Source organism: Athene noctua, chromosome 3 (genome assembly GCF_965140245.1).
Source record: "Athene noctua chromosome 3, bAthNoc1.hap1.1, whole genome shotgun sequence".
Taxonomy (NCBI): domain Eukaryota; kingdom Metazoa; phylum Chordata; class Aves; order Strigiformes; family Strigidae; genus Athene; species Athene noctua.
The window spans coordinates 18,751,096-18,773,552 of record NC_134039.1 but is presented as its reverse complement, the minus strand read 5'-3'; the positions used below and the strand labels follow the sequence as shown (position 1 = coordinate 18,773,552).

Sequence of the window (22,457 nt, the reverse complement as noted above, 5' to 3'; positions counted from 1 at the left end):
ATTCCCCATGGAGTAAATTCCAGTCCATAACTGACCTCTTAGCTAATGGAGTGTTCCCAGACAAAAGGGACACATTCAAGAGATTTTCTAAATGCATGATCAGTGGGATGGGGGAGAAGGTACAAATTCTTACTGACTTGTCTATAAGACCCTAAAATAGGGTAAAGAAAGGACTAAGCAACCAAAAGATGGTGCAGCTGATCCTCCATAAAATGTAACAATACAACAGATACTTGAGGCTTTTGCCCTGCCATGAAAATGCTTGAAGTGTCATTTATTTTCCTCACTACTGCTGCCACCTTCTCACTGCTTTGTGGGGAAGAAATTTTTTATATTTAATGTCCCACTGGGCTCTTTAGCTAGGGGCTTCTTCCCTAGCCGGCCTGGATTTATTTTTTTCTCATCTGTCCTGTACCCATATCTGACACTACTACTGAAACAACCATGTACAGAGAAGAGCCAGAGTAACACCGGCGTGCGTGCACACACACACACACACCCTCCTCTGGGTAACTGTACAGAGAGTCCATAAAATCCATCTCTGCTCCAGAGTGCATGTGGGTCCTTCTGTGTAACCTGTGGTGTGGCTGCAGATGGGGGATGTCCCAGGTGGAGGTGCATCTTCAGTGAGGACGTAGGTCGGATTAAAAACAGCCCTTCTCCCAGAGAACACAACCAGAGAGGAAAGAAACAGCAGCCATCAGCAGAGCAGCAGGAGAGAGGCAGGCCTACCATGACTTACTGGGCTGTAAAGCAGCCCTTGCCCCATAAGGAACAACGCAGTTCCCTCGCAGACTGTGTCACCTGTTGATAAACACTGTTGCAACACGTGAAATGAAGCAAAACTGTAAACATGCGTGCACCTCTGTGACGAAAGAGGCATAAAGACACCTCTCCACATGAGAGAAGGTCCCATGAGGGACCAGGAGAGGGGACTGCAGTGGTGGGAAGGCAGACACCGGAGAGTCCATGGCATGAGAGGGTCCCCATGACCCGTTCTGGGCACACAGGACAGCAATGGGAGTACCAGCAGGGCACCAGGAAATGGCAAAAAAGTCAAATTCCATTTTGCAACATAGTAAAGGGTTTCTTTTTCTGTTAAGGCCAACCAGCTACCTTTTGTACATGGAAAAAGAGCAATGATCAACAGTAAAGTCCAGAACTCCAGAGCTCCCGAGTTCAGTCCACAGCAGCAGGACATAAGTGACAATCCTTCCTCTTAATATTCAACTTCATACATGTAGTTCAAAATCCAAGAAGTCTTCTAGAAAATCCACTCTCATAAAACCTTAAAACAAAAAGCATTCCTCAGAATCTGCCAGGTTCTTACTGACTTCCCAGCATCCTGGGATATGGGTGGGATAGGAAAATGTAGCATGAAAATCCTAAAATAAGAGCATGTGCTAAAATCTTAGTTCTCAGATCACTTAAGGAACAAATTCATCAGGAGACGTACTCTAGATAAGGTTATTGAGAAGTAAAGTACCTTGTCTTTGTGCTTTATGAAGAGTAAGCTTCCCGTAAGCTCAGATTTTGATTTTTACATTATCCCGAGTTCCCTTTCACCTGCCTCCATCTGGTCTAAGCCACAGTGCCAGCATGAACGCTCAGAGACGTGTCAGTTTTGCTGGGAAAGCCTAAGGCCTTGCCCACAGAGCTGCGGTACAGACAAGGACAGACACAGAGATGCACCAAAAGAGGAACACTTGCAGTTGGATCCGACATACCTAATGCCTATGGCAACACTGAAAAGGTTTCTCTCCACACACACCTGAAGTGTTGTGACTGCAGGAAGAGGGCGCTTTTCCCCCCCCCCCCCCCAAGTAACTTTCTCATCATTTGTGAACCTGTAAGTTTAGCTGATTACAGATACAAAGTCGCAAAAGAAACAGCACTGAACAACACTCCGGGTCAGGGAACAGGCAGATAGAGGAGATGTTTAATGCTGGTTTGCTCAGTTACTAGAATCCATTGCTTTATGTATCTGGGATTCTGTCACAGCCAAGACCAAGTTAGAACTAAATACACTCTGTGCTTAACTTGGGAAAGAGAATACAGACTGCAGCGTGACACAGGACAGCATAGCATTTAACCTTTGAATTGCACAGGAGGCACTGGCCTCGCTTCCACAGAGTTTTGCCATTTCTTTGCTGAATATACCATGGTATCAGAGTACTGATCAGAACGGCACCATGTCCAGCATGAATTTTGCACCTCTGATAACCTGAGGGTGGCAGTAACATGGGCCAGGCAGGAGCGGAGCAAATGGATTCTCAAACCAGCAAATAGCAGTGTCCCTCCCACCCTCCTGGGCAGCGGGAGCACTGTCCTGCACCTCTCCCCCAGGAGCACCAGGATGCTCAGAGATAATACAGCTATAGAGAGGCAGCATCTTTACAGGGTGGGGCTCCAATACATGTTAGGGGCCAAAACTGGTGTGAGCAAAGAGGTAAGAATAAGCACTCTCCCACTGCGGCTTAGGAGGAACCTGCGAGGTTATGAGGAGCAGTGCTGTACCTGAGAGGAAGCTGAGACAAAAGGGAGACCAGCCTCTCGCTACAGGACTCAGGTTGGCCAACATTTGTTAGGGAGGGCTCAGGGGTATGACGGGAAGTGACAGGACAGCGCAGCTGCAATAGCGGTCAGTCTGAGAAGCCAAAAACTCCAGGGGTTGGCAGCAGCTGGCTCTCCTCTTCCCCTGGTGGTTCTCTTTTCCAGTTCCTAGAGTACGAGCCTCCCTTTCTTCAGCACCTGCACTTAAGTTCTTAAATTTGCGTAATTTTATTATTTTTTTTTAAAAATACCCCTGTACTTTAATCACGAAAAACCAGTCCCCGCCCCAATTCTACTAAAAACATGATTGTCCATAGCTGGAGGCTTATTAAATGACCTCACCCCATCACCATTAAGTTACTCAAATGTCCAGTTAAACAGCAGGCAGCTCAACCTTTAGGTAACACAACTACAAAAATTGGATCGTGCTCTCTCCTCTCTCCCCACTCCTCCTCCTCAAGAGAGCTCCATTACTTTTTTCTAAGCGCCAGCGCTACACCAACTGCTACAGCTAATATAGCTACTGCAGCAGCTCCACCGTACAGCAGTATAGATTTCCCTTCCGGCAATAAGATAGGCTTCTCCTCTGCAGCGGATGATTTCTCTTCTATTTCTTCCAAACAGCCCTCTTTCCCCACTTTTTTTTCCCCTGGAAGCAGTATTTTCTCAGGTTCTGGTGCAGCTTTTTCTTCTGATGGAGCTAACTTTAGGACAGGTTTACTTAATAGGGGGATTTCAGGTTCAACAAGCTCTTCAGCCGCTTTTCCCTTTTCTTCCTGTTTTGTACGCAGAAGTGCAGAGGGATGTGTTTTTTCAATAGCAGCAATTTCAGCCTGAGGCTTTATTTCCTGCAAAGAAGCAAGTGTTTCTGAAAAGGCTGCCTGCATGGTCTCTGCAGCGACGGCTGACACCACTGCTTCCTCAATCCCCTCTGGTATCTCTTCCTTCTCCACATGAACAATATCTGAGTTGGAAGAGTTGTTCTCACTCCTCTCTTCACCTCCCCCATTGCTGTCCAGGCTTTTGACTTCTTCAGGATCCATGGCCACTTGCTGCCAGGACTCGGGTCCCAGGGAGACTGGCAGGCTCTCTGTGTGCCAGCTCTGGCTGGCTGACAGGGAGACGGGCAGGCTCTCTGACTGCCACGACGTGGTCACTGTGGGGGACTCCGGGGGGCTCACCTGTCCCGAGTTGTCACTGGTCAGGATGTAGATGTCATTACTGTCCTCCGCAATGAGCCCAGGGTACTCTTCCTCTTCAGATTCTAAAGTAAAGACCGTCCCCTGTGAACAAAAAGGAGGATACAACACGTGAGCGATGGCTCCAGCATTACCTCCCCTGCACAGGAAGGAACAGGACACCTGGAAACTTAGTGGGGCTGGAAGAAAGATGAGAGGGCCTCTGTAGGAGCAGCCGTAGTCTGACCTACATTTTAGAAGAGATTACAAAACCCAGCTGGTCCAGCTGGCATTTCCAGAGACTGGAACCACTTACAAGAGTTTTGCTGAGAGCCCCTCCTTTCCCTGATGTTAATGCATCACCAAAACATACCACATGGGCATTATAAACCAGAGAAGAAGATACCAAAGTCTGAAACCAAGCAAAGAAAAAAGAAACCAAACACAAGAAGTACATGACTACCACTCCCCTTTCCATTCTGTGCCAGTGCTCTGTATTGCTTGCCCATTTTCATCTAACAGTGTTTCACTTAGGTTAATTTTATTTTCAGTGCTTGCTGAAGCCTGTATTTCTACTTTGTATCTGTAGTCTACCGTAATTCTAGTAATCTACTAACAAAAAATACAGCTATTCTTAAATAAGTTCACTTTCCAAGACTGGCATCATAACTTTGGCCACACAAGTTAAATCAACCAGTCAAGCACAGGCATCCGAAGATGATGACAAGGTTAGTTTGTTTTTATTTAGCTAGGAAAAATCTGTAGAAGTCCTAAAAGTTTGACAGTGGGCTCCAGTTAGAGAAACTGAAAGTGTAAACCACCGATTCCTTCCTTACAGAACGAAACAGCACTGTCGATCCTAGTCATGCATGGACTGCTGAGTATGTAACACAGAAGAGATTTGCTTCAAGGGGAAAATTACAAGAGGAAAAAAAATTAAGTGCAGAAGAACCTAAAATGGGTGTGATACCAAGAACACAAAAACAAGAGATAAAGGCAGAGCAGAACCCCAGAATTTGCTATGCCATATAATAGAAGTCCGTGAAACCTTTAACAAAGATTCTCTCTTGCCCCTAACAAAAATTATTTGAAGATATTATCAAGTACTGCAGTGACAGAAGCCCCTTCCCTGTAAATTCCTCATTCAATTATCAAGCTTTCCTGTTCAGACCCATCATAACAGGAAGAAAAAAATTTTAAAATCCATTTGTTCTCTTTCTCCCTGCTCCCTTCTGCATGCAATAGTTCTCCTAAAGCACTCCAAGCAGTTGTCCCCACCTTTTTCAACCCTTTCCAACACCTGTGAATTTGGGGTTTAGTTCTGTTCCAGTGTCCTATCGATGGCTTCCCATTCCAAGACACCTCCTTGGTTGTTCCACAACTTTTTATGGATTCACACAGTGGTCTGTGTCAGTGTGTTGGGTTTGTGTGTGGTGGGGTTTTGGTAGCAGGGGAGAGGGCTACAGTGGTGGCTCCTGTGAGAAGCTTCTCAAAGCTCCCCTGCCTCCCACCTCTGGCCAAGGCCAAGCCAATTAGCAATGGTGGCTGCACCTCTGCAATAACATATTTAAGAAGGGCAACCTGAGAGTAGGAGGGGTTGGTGAGGGAAATACCTCTGCAAACACAGAGGTCAGTGGAAGAAAGAAGGAGAGGGGGAAGGTGAGCCAGAGCAGAGACCCCCCCCCTGTAGCCTGTGGTGAGAGGGCAGGCTGTGCCCCTGCAGCCCATGGAGGTCACCAGTGGAGCAGATGCCACCTGCAGCCCGTGGAGGACCCCACGCCGGAGCAGGGGCTGTGCCCGAGGAAGGCCAGCACTCTGAGGGCAGCTGCGCTGGAGCAGTCTGTTGCTGGGAGGATCGCAGCTCGTGGGAGGGACCCATGCTGGAGCCGTGCGTGAAGAGCTGCAGCCCGTGGGAAGGATTCACATTGGAGCAAGTTCGTGGATGACTGTCTCCCGTGGGACGGACCCCAGGCTGGAACAGGGGAAGAGTGTGAGGAGTCCTCTCCCTGAGGAGAAGGAGCGGCAGAAACAACAGGTGATGAACTGACTGCAACCCCCATCCCCTGTGCCCTTGTGCTGCTGGTGGGCAGGAGGTAGAGAAATCAGCAGAAAGGCTGAGCCCAGAAAGAAGGGAGGGGTGGGGGGAAGGTGTTCTAGGATGTGGTTGTGTTTTCTCACTCTCTTACACTGATCTGATGGGTAAATTAGTGGTGGGGGTGTTCAAATTAAATTGATGTTCTTTTTCTTCCCCAATTGAGTCTATCTTTTGCCCATGACCATAACTGGAGAATCATCCTTACCTGTCCTTGTCTTGATTTCACTGCCTTTTGTTTTATTTCCTCCTTCCCATCCCTGAGGGAGAAGGATTGAGTGAGCAGCTGTGTGGCTGAGTTGAGCTCAGTTGCCCCCTGGGCTTAAATCACAACAGTCAGGAACTGATCCAGGTTAAAAACACACATTTTTTATTTTGCTGAGTTGCTTTTAATCCTGATCAGTGTCCAGTTTGGCCTACTGAGATGCCAGAAGCTGCACCTGTTTGCACTGATGCCAAAAGAGCCAAATCAATACCAGTGCCCTGCTTAGAGAGCAGAAAGAAAACACGTTTCAGCTTTTGTAACCACACATTACCACTTAGTTCCTACTACACAAGGAGTTCAAGTCAATGGTTTCTAATTTTGACTAGGCATACCTGCAGAGCTCATAGCTCTGGGCCAGCAGCAACATGCTTTTCTCTCAGGGAAGCACGAGATGCTGAGACTCCACAAACACAGCGTACTCTTCGCAGAGCCACCAGCCACACAGCAATTCCTCACTTCCCTAGCAGGGGGGAGGACCTCCACACACAAAAAACAAACCAAAAAGCAAGTTGGCAGGCACAGGAGAGACAGCACAAACACTGCTGGTCATTGGCAGTAGCTGCAGTGAGAGCAAATGAAGCAGGAGCAGATGCCTGGCAAAAGCAGTGAACCAGGACTCGAGAGATCTGTGCAGCTTAGGGCAGTAACACTTCAATCTTTCCCAGTGGAAACTATTCCTGTATCAGTCAACTTTGTGAAAAGGGGTCAGTGGAGCCCGAGTTGAGTATGGGAGTGACATTTCTCTACCCACTCCCCTAAAACACTCTGCCATTTTGTAAAACCTGATGGATCCATTCCTGGAGAATTTTGTACAATGGCGGAGGCTGTAGTACAGGACAGCATTAGGAACATCAAAATTTTGTAATGTATTCTGGCAGTGGTGGGATCTAAATCTCATCTTCTCAGCCCATGAAATTTTGGAAGATATTTGTGCATGAATAAAGGAATCTCACAGAACACTTCAAAAGAAACTCTTTCTACAAAAACGCCTTTAAATTGCTTGGGTATGGGAAGCATCATCCAGCTCAGTAACATGCGTGCAGAAACTCTAAAAAGAAACAGTACACAGAATTCCTCAGGGGAAGGGTTTAAGGCAATCAAGCCATTCACTAAGCACCTAAAGGATCTCCACAGGGTCTTGATTCAGAAGGGCAATAAAAATTAATAAAGCATTACATTTGGGAAAATGTTCAGACACGACACACATGCCAACAAATCCAGAGCAAGTTGTGCTCTGTGAGCAGTGATTGAGAATTCAAGACTCCAGTACCCTCTTGAAACTGTGTTTCACTACAACGAAATTTTTTTCAAGTGCAGCTCAGGCCATTAAAACAAAACAGCTCTACAACTTAGGAGAAAGCAACCAGCGTTGCAAAGTAAGGGTAGTGGAAAAGAGAAGCCAAGAAGTTTAAGTAAAGGCAGAGGTTAGTGGATCCAAAGAGAGCAAACACAGCAGTGCGGGCCAAGGCTGCTGTGCAGCATGTGAGGCCAGGACTCCACACACAACGCCAGCCTGTCCTGTTCCAGCAGACACTCAAGAGCAGCACAGCAGGGACTCAGTCACTGTGGTTAGCCTCCACCACTCTGTGCCGAGCATGGAGAGGCAGCCTGCTGCCACACTCTAAGATTGTGCATTTGCTCCTTTGATCATCAGGGTTTTCTCTGGATGTTGATGAAGTAGGAAATACTCTCACTGTAATGTAAGTTACTATCAAACACCTATGATCATAGCAATTTTTTTAGTTCCACAGGCAATACAGACTCAGAATAATGGCAATTAAACAACAAAATAACTGGGGGTAAAACCTGCAATTTCACAAACCTCTGTATTATCCTCCTTTACACTCAGCTCTACCCTTTCACAAATCAGTATCAATTTATTCCCTGCCCGCAGCACATCACAACACACCAGACTACATCTGTAATCTGACGCTACAAAAAGCACAGGGATGGATACACACAACCGGTAACAGCTCTCCTCTTTTAACATACCACTGGAAGTGCACCCATGCTGCTGTGACTGGTTGAATATAAAGCATATAAAAAAATATTTCAAAACCACACTATGTTTCTATGGGCTTGTGTGCTCTGGCGATTGTAGCAAGCTTCTTTTCAGTAATAAATTAAAAAAAGCACCAACTAAGGCTGTATTCAGACAGCCTAAATTCCCCTCAAGTCATATTCCACACAGTGGTGAAAGCCAAGAGCCTCTGAGCAGTGACAGCAGCCCACAGTAGGGAGGAGGGAGGGAAACACCTGTAGTCAAGGGGGACAGTGGGGTACAGAGACTGCAGTGAAATTTAAGCCATCCTGATACTCCTCAACATTTATTCCTCCAGCTCCCACATCTGCTCCATTCCTGATCCACCACTCCTAACTTCTCCTTTTCCTCTCATCAGGAAAATCAAGTTGTTTTTTCAAGGGAACCCACAGATGATTTGACCATGATAAAAATTAACAATATAGACAAAGTACCACCAGAGCTGCTATATGGACCAGTAGCTGCCCAGGCCCAGCAAAATATCTTAGCTCAGTATGACATAATGCTAGATCCTCAGCAGGTTAACAAACAGATGGGGATGCAACACAGACATACAAGGATCAGGCATTTGTTATTCTAGTTATTCCCACATTATCAAGGCATTTTTTAAAGACCATATGCTTCACTGAGCACTCAAATTTTCTCACAAAACACAGGTAAGTTCTGGGCACATGCTGAGGGTAAACTGCAGGATAAATTGCTTTGCAGAGGGTAAGGAAATGAAAGGATGGTAATATGGGGCATGTGGGCAATCTTCTACATTTCATATACTTCATTGATACGTATACCAACATTATACACATCCATCCTGCCTTCAGCCGAAGGGAGGGCCTAAGAGGCTCAAGCATTTTATTGTTCCTTTTCTCAGGCTGTACAGACTGGATTGACCTCAAAAGACTTATCAGTCACTGAATCCCTATAAATCAGAGACTTATAAAGCCTGGCTGATTCCTTTCTGTCTTTACAGACAATTTAACTTCCATGTCAGTGCCTCGGGGACACAACTGTCCACGCTTGAAGAGTTAGATCAACCAAGGTTGGGAAACCTGAGGGAAAGCTAACACTGAGTATGAATGGGTAATTTCAGTACTTTTTCATTAAAAGCTTACCAAGTTTTAACTGAAATGCCAGACAGTAATAGGCATTATTTAGGATACATGATTAATATTTCTTGAGCTGAATTAAGAGTTAATTCAGAAAGTCAAGAGGATAAAGCTAGGATTTTGTGCTGATTTGGTTCAGGTTTGCACTTTTTTGTTGTTTGGGTTTATAGTTTCGTTTTTTTTCTTTTAAAGCAGCTGCAATAAAAACATCATGACATTTAGGACAGTTCTCTTGTTTCATCTACAGATGTGACCTAGAAGCAAAGCTCTCACAGACAGATTAATTCAGGACATGATGAAACATGTGGAAGGATTTTTAATAACCCGAGCCCTTATATAAGCCCTACTCTTTAGATTTAATGGTAAATAAGAATGTATGTAAGCATTTCGTTATCTGCTTTGTTTATTGTAAACGAATCGTCTACTGCTCCAGACCAGAACAGAGTTCCCCTTTTTCAAATTTGGGATGAGAGACTTCAAACTTGAGTGCTTTTCCTCATCCACTATACGGAACCATGTCAGGTATGTCTAGAGAAGCAAGAATAAGTCCCTCACCACAGCACCCTGCCACTCCTGATCCCAACCACTGCCACTCGAGAGAAGAGCTGTCATAAGTTATGACGAGAAGGGGAACTGGATAGTTCCCTTATTGGCTAGAACACAACAGGGATGGTCCACAGCATGTGAGGCAGTCTTGAGGAGAAGATCAACTTATTTCTGTCAAGGTGGCATTTGCAGACCTCAAAAAGGAACTCCACAAGTCAACTGCTGTCCTCAACCTATGGGGTTTGACTTGAAATTTTCCACAAAACTTCCGCAAGTGACAGAAAGCACCTTTAACAAATGTCATAGACTAGCCCTCAGAATAGGTTACAGCTGTTATGCTACAGGATGAGCTACACTAGACAACTGTAAATTGGTAACAAAATAATGAAAAAATACCTGAAAGCTCCTCTAATATGTAGAACCCATCAGTTTGGATTCAGCTGTAGTCCTGCCAGTGTCAGTAATCTGAACTTTGCTAAAAATCACTCAGCAGTGGATTCAGAACACTACCAACCTTTAACATATAGTAGGAAATTGCTACTTAAAAACACCTGTCAAGTTTCAATTATGATTTAAAGACAGTAAGCATAGGAAAAAAAAAAGACTTGGAAATTGACTCTTATGATGATCACACTATTTTTCATAGTTTTCTAATAGGTCTGTTATTGATTGTATACAAACAAGCTGATTTACTAGCAGCAAAAACTTTTAACTACACATAAGAAAAAACCAACCCTTATTTACCAGAATAATAATTTCAGCCTGATTTATGTAAAGCTGCTTCTGGTGAAGATAGGTATTCAAATCAAAATTCTGAATGTCTCAAAGATAAAAGTAACTTTTTTTTCCCTACAAAAATAATAGGAAGAGTAGTACACACTGAATCTGTAATGGAGATGCTATTAGCTAATGAATGTAATGAGATCATCATTAAGGTGTCCAACAGAACATTTACTGCATCTTAGAGAGGACTTTGAAAGCCCTGCCCTGTAAGCTCAGACCACCAGACACATGCAAATCGACTATGTGTAATTGCTGTGGATGCCATGTGTATTCTTCTAGGGCTTGGTTTAGTTTTGATTTAAGTGTTCCGAAAAGCTCAACTGGTCTCTCTGCTTCAGTTCTTAGAGAAGTGTAAATAGGCTGGTTACGGTTAAGTCTGTTCATGAAAGGAATGACATGGATAGGCAACTCATACAAAACTCATCTCCAAAGATGCTAAAAAGCCCCCAGAAAACCTATACAGCCAGACAAGCTGCCCATACACCCCAGATCCTGATTTTGTCTAGTAGAAGCAAAAATTCTGTATACAGGTCAGAGGAGTGCCACCTTGCGGGGGGGGGGGGAAATATCTATGTTCCCTGATTTTACCACCACCATCCCCCCACCCTGAAACTAAATAGGCACATAAAATCCCAAGAAAAAGAGTGGCTTGAGCTACAAGAGGAAATGCTGGCAGAACATGAGCGTGCCAGGAGAGCAATCTTTACCATGATAAAAAATTCAAAACACTCAACACAGCTAGGAAGTTTCTTAGGTGACTTCATCTTGTGTGACTTCTTACTGACTTCATCTTGTAACATAAGCTATAGCAGAGAGAGATGAGGTTCAGCCATTACTTTCTTTGCACAAACAGCATCACAGCAACAATATGAGTGAGGAACCCATCAAATACATTTAAAATCTAGTGTCTGAAAAACACAAGGCAAGGAGTGAGGAAGTGATGAACTAGTCTGTGTCCAGGGATCCCAAGAGATCTCCCACTGGGGAAATAAGCGAATTTCCCATAACAACAAATTTCCCCAGAGCTGGGAATGTGCTTGCCGTATGATTTCTAGCTGTAATAGAAAAGCAGTCATATGCCAGTGAAGTGCTGTCAGGGCCAAGGGCTGAGCAGGTGAAGGCTGCACCTCACAGACAGCTGCTGGGATCGGGACAGCTTCACTCCCACCTGCGCCGACCAGGCTGCAATTCCATCTGCTCTGTGCCTCTGTCCGCAGCCCCACTATGCCATGCCTCTTTAGACCCTCGATGAAGTCAGACCTGACAGCGTTTCACTGCTAATCCTTCAGAGAAAAGGATTATAAAAGGGGCAGCTGACAACGCCCAGATCTAGAACAGTATATTATTAAAAAAAAGGTAACAAAAAGTCCTCAGGCATTTATTGAAGCATTCATCTTTGTGAAGCTGTCAAGATAGGTGGAGCCAAGAAAAACAGCAGAGTCCACAAACAGGACTGTACTTTTTACTATGGGAAAAAAATAAGGAAAAAAAAAAAGTCGTGTGAACTAAATCAAAGCACACTGATATCACAGCCACTGCTCTCATCCTCTTCACGGAATGGTTTGGCTTGAACAGCCTGCAGAAATGATCCTATTCCTTCCACTGCCCTCCAACATAACCTCTACTGCTTGCAGAGAGTCAGCACCAAAGCAACACCCTTTAAGCTTTCAGTCTTAGCAACTTAAAATTTAAGTAAATTTAGTTATTTAGAGACCAATTCTTCAGACAGACTGATTTGACATTGTTGGAAGGGAAAAAGAAAGGAGATCTAGTTGCTTCTTGATCATTTCAGTTCCTTCTCCTTCAGCCACAGTGCCTAAGAAATAAAAAAATCTATTACTGTACCAAAGCAGTTACACACACACACACACAAAAAAAGTGGATGTTTCACTGCTGCGGTCCATGATAGAAGTGTAATTATTTTGAAAGGAAAGCTCCTTTCTAGGACTTCCCTAATTAGATTGCCCTTTCTTGTATCTCTACTATATTAAACTTAACTTACCTCTACTCCAGTGGAGCACGTCTCTCTATTTCTGCATTGTCATTCTCAAGGCAGACACCTGGACTCTGCAGAATGAGATTTTAATCTCCAGTAGCACAAACTGACTGCCTTACTTCCCTAGGATGACAAGCATCTCTCTACTCTTTCTCCTCCAGATTGTTAACAGATTCTAGTACATAGATTATTCAATCACGAACAGAAAAGATAATGTCAAAACTGACAGAAAAGCCCAAGAAAAAACACTGGAAACAGAGAACAGCTCTTCTAAGGCTGAGATATGAAACAGTAAACACTATGCATATTTCAAGCAAATTTACTTTTACTCTCTTCAACATGGGTAAATAACTAATTAAATTCAAATCCCGATTTGAACATCATGAGACAAGAACCCTGGGAAGGCAGAGACAATTTCAGCTACAGGTCACAAATACAAATACCAGCCTCTTACTGAGAGAAGAAAGGTTATTAACTGAATACTGACAAACACTGATTGCATGCACTTATTTCAAACAAGTGAAAAACAGATGGGCTTGTAACATGAATGCGAATCTGAGAGAAAAATAAAGCAGCTAGTTTCCAAGTAATCCTATACTTTTTCCTCCTTATAGACATTCCCAGACTATTTCAACATAGATGAAATCTAACCATGGAAAACAGGATCTGTAGAACCCGAGAAGAAATAAATTATTTGGGAGGAGGTGTGGGAAAGGAAGAGGAAAAAAATCCTTACCAACTGACTGGCCTTACTGTGCACTTTTCCAGGAGACCAAGAATTGCTTCTGATGCAGCAGCATTCAGCCCTGGAGAAGTCAGAGCAAAAAGAGAGGGGAGGTGGGAGGAGGGAAGGGAGGGGAGAGAAGAAGGGAGGGGAGGGGAGGGGAGAGGAGGAAAGGGGAGGGGAGAGGAGGAAAGGGGAGGGGAGAGGAGGAAAGGGGAGGGGAGAGGAGGAAAGGGGAGGGGAGAGGAGGAAAGGGGAGGGGAGAGGAGGAAAGGGGAGGGGAGAGGAGGAAAGGGGAGGGGAGAGGAGGAAAGGGGAGGGGAGAGCATGTACACTGCATGTGAGGTGTTGGGACCTAACACTGCTTCTGGGAAAGAGAAGAACAAAGCTACTGCTAAATCAGGCTGAGAATTGGTTTGCGATGGTTCGAGATGACAAGGGAACAAGACCTCTGTATGACGATTTGGTTCAAAACAGAGAGTCGGGAGGAAGAAATGTGTGTCCCCACATGTGTCTAGAGAACCTGGAATGCCAGACATGCTTTTTTGCTCCAAAAGAGAGATCATACTAAAACTTAAAAGTCAAGCAGGGTAAATATAAGGGCTGCAGCCAAATCTGTCACTGCAATTAGTGAAAGAGGGAGACTGTCCAGAAGAAAGGAAGATTTCCTTGCTTTCCTACAGTCTCCCAAACTCAGCCAGCATCTACCTGCAAATCTAAGAGACTGTAAACTAGATGGAGTAGTCGTCTTATCTCTTCATTCACGTTTTTGTTGCCAGCTAAATCCACACACAATACACAGTGCACTGCAGACATTCCTGCTTGGAAGACTTTCACCCTAAAGCATCAAAACAGACCCAGGGGAAAGAAAACAGCATACACAACAGCCAGAATCATAGTACCAAAATATTTTATGCACTTGAACATAAAATTATGCCAGCCATTCTCTCACCAACCAACCAACCATTACATCTGACCCTACCATGAAAAGTTAAGTGAATTACAACTTTAGTGCCTGAAGGGAGAATGGGAGTGGAACACTCACTGTGTTTCAACACATTATTTCATCATCGTATCTGTGCAGGACTGGGATGAAAAATTGAAAGCAACTTCGCATGTCAGAGGCTCTACCTCTAGTATCCCAAGCTTCCCATTCCTCACAAGCCACACATGAAATCTGCTGCATAGCTATCATATTTATCAACCTTTATTTCCTTGAGTTAGCAATTTTGCTTCTGGTTAACTGTTGTCCATCCTCAGTCAGATGCTTTCCTGGACCTATAAGCCTCCCAAGCCCACAAAACAACTTGAAGTCTTGCACACAGGCAAAACCTCGGGAGCTCTTCCAGCTGCACCGTGGCTGCACAGCATGATGCAGCAAATGGTCCCACTGGATGACACAGCTCTGTAAAATTCTGACTCCACAGATCCATGGGGCATAGGAAAGGCTCAGCTGACCCCTTACCTTTGACTGGCTACTTCCCTCCTGGCAAAGGCTGACTTCAATCCAAAAACTGAGGAAGATCCCAAATTACGTGGTGCCAAGGGAAAAGACAGAACCAGAGACAGCACAGAATTTTTCAGGTCTGCACCTGAAAAGCTGACTGCTGTGAAGCTCTCCTCTGCTCCTGATGCATGAAAAAACAGACAGGCTGTTCTGGTATCTTCTCAGTTTTAAGTAAGCTTGTAGCAGCTGTAGAAAAGACCCACCTTCACACTGCTCCAGAATAACACAAAAATCGAACCTCTTACTGTTACAGCAACATAATTCACTGGAGACTCCTAGGTTTATACATTGTCCTTATGGCTCTAGCAAAGTACTACTGACAATTTGATCTGGCACACAGAGCCCCTGTGGCAGATGCTTATCTTAAAAAATTCAAACCACTTTCATGATGTCTAACAGCCTGCCAGGCAGCTCTTCCCCGGCCCTTCTCAGAAACACAAACTCTCCCACCTTTACCCCATGCCCTGCTCCCAGCACTACCATCCCCAGAAGAGCATCCCACAGACTCAGAACAAATCCAGAAGCATGCTACTCAGTAAAAATGAACATTTTTCTTACAGGACAAAAAAAATACAATAAAACCATATATCCCCTTCCTCCACATAAAGCCACAAGACCAGTGGGTCCCCAATCCCAGAGCAACTCACAAAGGGTTAGTGCAGCTACATTAATTCAGCTGGAAAGGATTTTCATCACCTTGTCTCTTTCCTCGCCTCTTCTGCTGTTTCAAAAATAGCTCTGGCTTGTTTGCTGTACCGCTTATGTCAGTCTGATTTTATGCCTGACTGGATGTATACAGACAAGCTCGTAGCCCATTAAACACCGACTACCCAGATCTGTACATACATGCACAGTCACACAAACACAAAGCACAGCCCCCTCCCTTGGAGGCCATGCTGGAAAACTGCTTGTTTTCAGAGGCTTTGCACTGTATTAAGTTTGTTTATAGCAGGCCTCAAATAGGGGCTAGAGAACAGACCACAGCCTTCTTGGAGGTTAAAAAAAACCAAGCAGAAAAGCAAAATAGCACTAACATTCATCTGTCTTAAAGCTGCAAGTAAGGACCTTCCCTGTGATGAAAATACTTTGAAATGCGAGTGCATTTATCAAATGACCTGAGGTCATTTGGCTGCATGCTGTTAGTGTTTCTGTCCATTAAAGACAAACAATCCCTCCCGAGAGCTTTGAAAACTGTTATCCACGATTGCCAGGAAAGGAAAGGATATAGGAAGGTGCAGACATGCATGAATTCTGGAACAAACTACTCTTAAAAGAAACTTCAGGTAAAGTGCTGAAAAATGAGAAGCTGACTGAATGAGATTTTTCCTACTAGCACTTTTTAATCACTGGGTTTTCCTGAAGAGCTTTACTTTTTGGAATAAATCAACTTGCTGGAGCCATTTCACTAATTCCAGATTAATTCCCTTCAAATCTGGCATCCTTCCCAAACCTAGTAATCTAAAGCTCAGCCTTCAAGACCCAGCTCATCAGCTGTGAGCCGCCTCTGTGATGCATTTTTAAATGAAACTTTTTCAGCATGCCATGACTCATGAGCATTGGTTACCATGAATTGAAGATTTCGACAAGGAAATGCAGAAAAAAGAAATCTGGATTGCTCATTCTATACATGTTCCTATGTAGCTATCAAATCCAATATGCATTAGCTATTTTATCCCCTTATTATAAAAATAGATTAGTACCTACTGACATTTCTGTATGAAGTGCTCCCCAATTACTTATCTGCTAAAAAGCCCTTTGAAATTTTAGAGGAAAAAACACCATATACCATTTCCAGCAGTCAACAGAGTATGAAGATAATATTAAAAAGATGAGCCTCTCAGGCACAGTATCTCGTTATGGGTGTTTGCTTCGAAATGCAAATCTGTATGTATATTAACAGGAAAGAACATACAAACAAAAGCTCACCATATAGCAACAAATTAGCATCATAACACACAGTGTATGAAAACTAGTTGTTATTTGACATCTGAGGACCTCTTCAATTTTAATGGAAATACAACAAACCGAACCATGCAAAGAACTGGACTGCTTATTGAGTCCAATCACGTAAGTCTTTAATGTCAACATCAGAAATGAATGGGTAAAAAGTCAGTTCTGCCTTGGGGCAGAGACATTAAATAGATGACTGCCCAAGATCCCTTTCCAACTATATGGCCAAGACCTCCTGCTTTTTTCTGCTTCTCCTGGGGCATTCCTTCTCTCATCTGCTTACCTCTTAGCTTTCACTCTTATTAGGACTAGTATCACACTTAGAAATAAGCTTAGAACAAAGTATGAAAATTAAACATTGTCTTCTTACCCATCCTCCTTGCTGAATGATATAGTCTGCAGAATAGTCTTCTAGATATGTCACCCCGAAGTTCACAAGTGCACTCAGTGGTTCCTGGCCCCGTCTGGTTAACTCCATCAGAAACTGTTGTAGCAGAACCAGAGGTACCAATACCTACAAAAAACCCAACAATTGTGAATAAATACACAAAGTATTATAAATACTACTGTGTAGGTAAAACAGAAGAACTCATGTGGTCCACAGAAAAGGTCTGAACCTACAAACCCAAAGGTATCAGGGACTATACACTTCATTTCTGTGAAGACACAAGGCTCAGAAACACAATGCCACTCAGTAAGAAAGAAGCACTTAATCTGATAAACAAAACACCGCAACCTAACTTGAGAGTTTCACAGAACAGTACTGCAGTCCTTTAAGCCCCATTTTTTTCCAATACAAGTAAAGAGGCAGAACAGGTTCAGAACTTGCTACCCCTGAAATGGAAAGATGCAACATTATAAATACTTTGAAGGGATATGCATCCAGATTGTATTTAAACAGCAAACTCATACACATTCTTGGATAGATACACTGCACTAGATAGTCTCTTTCTAAGTTCACACTTGGCTTTCAGACAGGATGGAAGCAAATGACTCCTCCCAGCAGCATAACATTACAGATATGTTTAAAATTACAAACACAAACCCCTTTCCATGTTAAACTCTCCCTCCTATGCCAAATGTAACACATTCAGAATTCCTTTCTTCATATCCTACTCCCATTCCTCCTTCCAAACCTTTTATCTTTTACTGAATGCTCAGCTTTAAACCGAATGTCAATTGCTCTGGAAGATGCAAGACTCTGTGAACCTATCTCCTTAGTATTACACAGTACTAGACACTTCCTGTTGAAATTAAGTCTTTGTTTGCCTAAACAACATGAAGTTGAACTTTTAAACTGTGTTTATTCTCCTAGTGGCCCTCTGGGCAAAGTTTATATGCAGCACTTAGCCAAGTTCAGGAAACTGGTATGAATTGAAGTCATTAGCATCAGAAAAAGTGGTATTATGATACAAGAGAAAAATATTTGTAAATTTTACTGCACTTTGTTTGTGACAACTGCATTGCACGTCTATTCACTGTGCAAATAAGAACATTGTTTCCCAGCTGCACAAGGTAGATGCAGGCTAATACTATTGCTCAGACTGCCTCCTTCCTTTCCAAGCCTCCTTCTTCAGCCTGATTTTATTTAAATATCTTCCATTACTATTCCCAGAAATCACACCTTAGTATGTAAAGCTGGAGAAAGATGAATCTGAGAAGTAGGGTGGGGTTTAGATTTGTACTAGATCCATGGTGGAGTCACACCAAGATGGACCACTAAAAACAGATGGGCCTTAAAAATGCCTGTAATCTGATAAATTTAAAATGTTCAGGTGATTAACAACTAAGAGAGTCCAATACTATGGCAGTTATAGTACTGTTCTCCTGGGATGAATAGTTAACACTACAGTTAACTGCAGTTAACTATGAACAGGATGGTGCTTGGTTTTTTTTGAGTTTCTTGTAATTAATCTCAACTCAGAGGCAGAAGAGGTGCAAGCTTACAGTGGACAAACGTAAGGAGCAGGTCAAGGTGAGGTGTCAGAAAAGCTTCAGTCTTTTTGGATCAAAGAAAAAAAAAGCATGCTGTCAAGACTAGGCATGTTTCAGAGGCTTTGGGCATACCCACATAACCCTACTGGAGGATGAACACTGAGATCTCAAAATATTTGACATTTAATGTAAGCTGAAGGCAAAAGAAACACAGGCAAACAAAGGTTGCTTAGGAAATGAAGGGAGTTCAAATGTTGTCATACTGAACACGACTGCTGCGATCTTCCTTTGCCAACTTAAATATCTAATCTGTCCATCCCTCCCAAATTTAGCAAGCCTCTGCAGGCCTCAGGAGTGAGGAACCAAAGTCAAACTCTAATATCCAGTCCCATGCAGACCAACAAACACCACCTGGTTTTCCTTTCCCACTGAAATTATTGACACTTCTACCTTTGAGACCAGTAGGAACAGAGACAGGTTTGCATGACATTGTCCCTAAATTCATGGAAGAAGTGACCTTCACAATACTTCCATAAAGGTTAACAACAGCTTTCTGTACATAAGAGTAGCTACATGAATGGTGATGAGATTTAACTAGACCAAAGTAAAAATACAGCCTTAGCAATTCAAAGCAACTGCAGTTCCCTCCACCAGTATGCCTGAGAAGGAATGATAAGGGCTATTTATACTCTGACTGAAGAAAAACATACACAGCATCAAGCACAGCATGCCAGAAAATAGTGGGCAGGAAAAATCTTCTAAGGGATTCATTAAAAAAAAAAACCTTTACTATCAGAAGATTTCTGATTGTGTAAATTAAAGATTTCTCTCAATTATACTATTGCAATGCCATAATACAATATTACAAATTTAAATGTACACCCCAAAAAATTATTACAAAGGAAGTTCAGAGAATTTGAAGAAGCTATATCCAAAGTAATTGCCACTTCTGTGTACCTTTTGACTATTTCAACATAATTCTGTGGGATTATGTATCTTGGACTATGTATATAACATTCAATTTTAACTAAAAAGCATAAAACTCAACTGTGGAATATTTCAAATTTTTATTACATTTATTTTATTAGAAAAATATAATTTTTCCTAAGTTTGAGGTGGTTTTGGTTTTGTTTTGTTTTAATGAAAGCCTTATTTTAAATATAAGGTGAGGACTTCTCCTTTTCTTTACAGAATACAGCATCATGCTTATTATTTTCACACCATAATTTCTGAGAAATACATGAAATAGTTTATTTTTCTGAAATATTTTTACTGAGAACCAGCACTTCTAATGTCTGTGGGTAAACTTTGCTTCTGTGGGATGTTAATGGAAGAACTGATGTTCCTATGTATTAGTTTACCCTACGGTATTTCCTCATTCAGATGGATATTCCTTTACATCCCATGTGCTAGTCAGTTAACAAAATCTCTTCAGCAGTTCAAACATACCATTGCACTCTGGAAAAGATGCTCATTTTTAAATGGAAAAAATAACAGCTAGATTTAGAAGTGTCTTCTTCCTGCTCATGCTTGTATAATCAATAGGTTCTTTGAAAACTGGTATGACTCAAAATGACACCATCCCAATTGTAAACCAGACAGATCAAGTGTTTGTCCACATTCAGCCTCCAGCCAGCTAGGTAATCCAGTACCTCCCAGAAGTACACGCTTACCTTTATGCCACGTTTCTTATACACATAACATCAAGGAAGATTTGCAAAGACCACTTTGAGTCTGCTTGCCACAGAGATACTAGGCCTTTAAGGGATCAGTGTGGCTCTCCTGAGTACATCACATTGAATATATTAAAAAGGTGGGGCTTTTCTACACACAAATGCATAATAATACATACCTACAACAGCAAAGGCTCAGAAATTTGAAGTAAGATTTTATATACTAGTTCATAGGCTACTGAAAGCCAAAAGAGCACCTTGCTGTGCAAGATGCCGCTATCGCACAAAACAGATACAGCTAACATGTAACTGAAAACACATTTCATCTACTAGCTTCAGTCATTTTATTTCTTCTAGTCTGGATCATATCACAAGCACAGATGAGAATTCTGTCTGTGGGAAGGTATTTCCACATTTTTAACCCTTTGACATTTACCACAGCTACTATGCATCTTCAATTTCTGATCCACCCAAGCAACTACAGGATATGTAACATCCATGAGCATGTAACAGGGAGTGATTTATTATTCCATTCAGCTAGATCAGCAAGTTGTATGTTTTATTATTTAGTCATAAAAGGGAGTAAGCTTCTATTCTCCCAATAGAGTCAATTTAAATGTACATCCTTCAGATTTCCACAAACTTGAGGCACAGCACAGCCTCATCTTGCTGTTGTATGTCTGCTAATTAGACCTAAAGCTATGTCTATTTATAACTACTTTTTAAAATTATTTTTGTAACAACTTCTTCCTTAGAGTAAAAATTAAGCTAAGCTGAGGTTGGAGGAAAGATGTATAGATCTCTTCTGTTATAAAATACGATTCTTATTAAGAAGAAAAAGGAATTTAAAAGGAAATGAAACTAACATGAATGTATTCGACCTCTTCAAAACAAGTATTATTAAAGGAACTGCTAGACATTCCTGAAGCACCAAGCTACCACAAAAACAATAAAAACAGATGCTGTATTATTCTACAAAATTTCCGTTCTGGTTTGCTTATGAACTATAAGTTTTGTAGCATAAATATTATGGGTTAACCAAAGATGATGACAAAGACATCTTCTGGATGATACTCTCAGTGACAAGGTCTTGGGGACCAAAATCCACTAGCCACTGGAACATAAACCCCAAAATGCAGCTGATCCATCTACCCAGGGCTGTATCTTCAAGAGGTTAGTGTAGCAATAGCATATGGAGACCCAGTAGGCAACTGACAGGCTCCATCTACCTCCTCCCTTGCCAGATGAGCTACAATGACTGGTTTTATGCTTGTTCTTTAGTTTTCATCAACTGAAAAGTAAAATGTGCTAGCTTAAGCCACCTTCTTGATAATCAGATTTCATGGTTGTTTAAACTAAAATGCTATGAAACTGAAAGCACACACACACACCAATTATAATTGCTGGAGCCATACTCAGTAACTTGTCAAGCAATGTTTAATAACCTGTTTTAAAAGTGCCCACACCCTTGTTTAGATGATCAGTTTCTGAAGTAAGCAGGGAAATCTAGTTAAGGAAAAGTACTTCTGGAAAAAAAAAATGTAAAGAGGGGAAAAAAAGATTTCTTGTTCTATTTTAAATTTAAGACTAAATTTTAACACTCAATTGGTGATTAAATTTGCAAATAGTTATTTCATTCTTTTATTCTTTCTCTGATGCCCACTGAACACATCAGAGAATCATTAAGAGGATGAATTTTAATAATTAATGAAAAATTAATGTGGGAACAGTAATTCTACTAATTCTACATTAAAACTTTTACAGGACAGTTCATTTAAACATTTGTATTTAAATTTGTTTTAAAAAGAATCTTCATACCATTTGATATAATTATTCCTGAAATCAGGTAGGCATGCCATCCTTATGCTTTCTGAACAATTTAGATACTGTCAAGATACTACAAGTTTTTAGTTTCACCATGTTTAGCACTTTTTTTTACATATATTTTGAACCTGAGATGGGAGTAAAGAAACAGTAGAGAAATATTATGAAAACATCTGTCTCAGATTTCATTACAAAAATGCTAAAGAAATAATTATCTTGGGAATTTTAAAATGTTTAATCATTATTTTTAAAAAAATTATGTCAAGCAACAACTCTTAATTTTTCAT

At 42.1% G+C, this 22,457-nt stretch overlaps 1 protein-coding gene across 2 annotated transcripts in view; it reads right to left on the bottom strand.

Moving 5' to 3' along the window:
- Positions 1-2,884: 2,884 nt before the first annotated feature.
- Positions 2,885-22,457, bottom strand: part of BCL2L13 (BCL2 like 13) — a 39,236-nt gene continuing 19,663 nt past the window's right edge. For both annotated transcript variants that reach the window (XM_074902164.1, XM_074902165.1), the window contains exons 6-7: positions 17,109-17,252; positions 2,885-3,836 (exon numbers count right to left, since the gene is read on the bottom strand). In XM_074902164.1, coding sequence (XP_074758265.1) covers positions 3,024-3,836; positions 17,109-17,252 — 957 coding nt within the window. In that variant the 3' untranslated portion in view covers positions 2,885-3,023. The remainder of the gene's footprint in view (positions 3,837-17,108; positions 17,253-22,457) is intronic.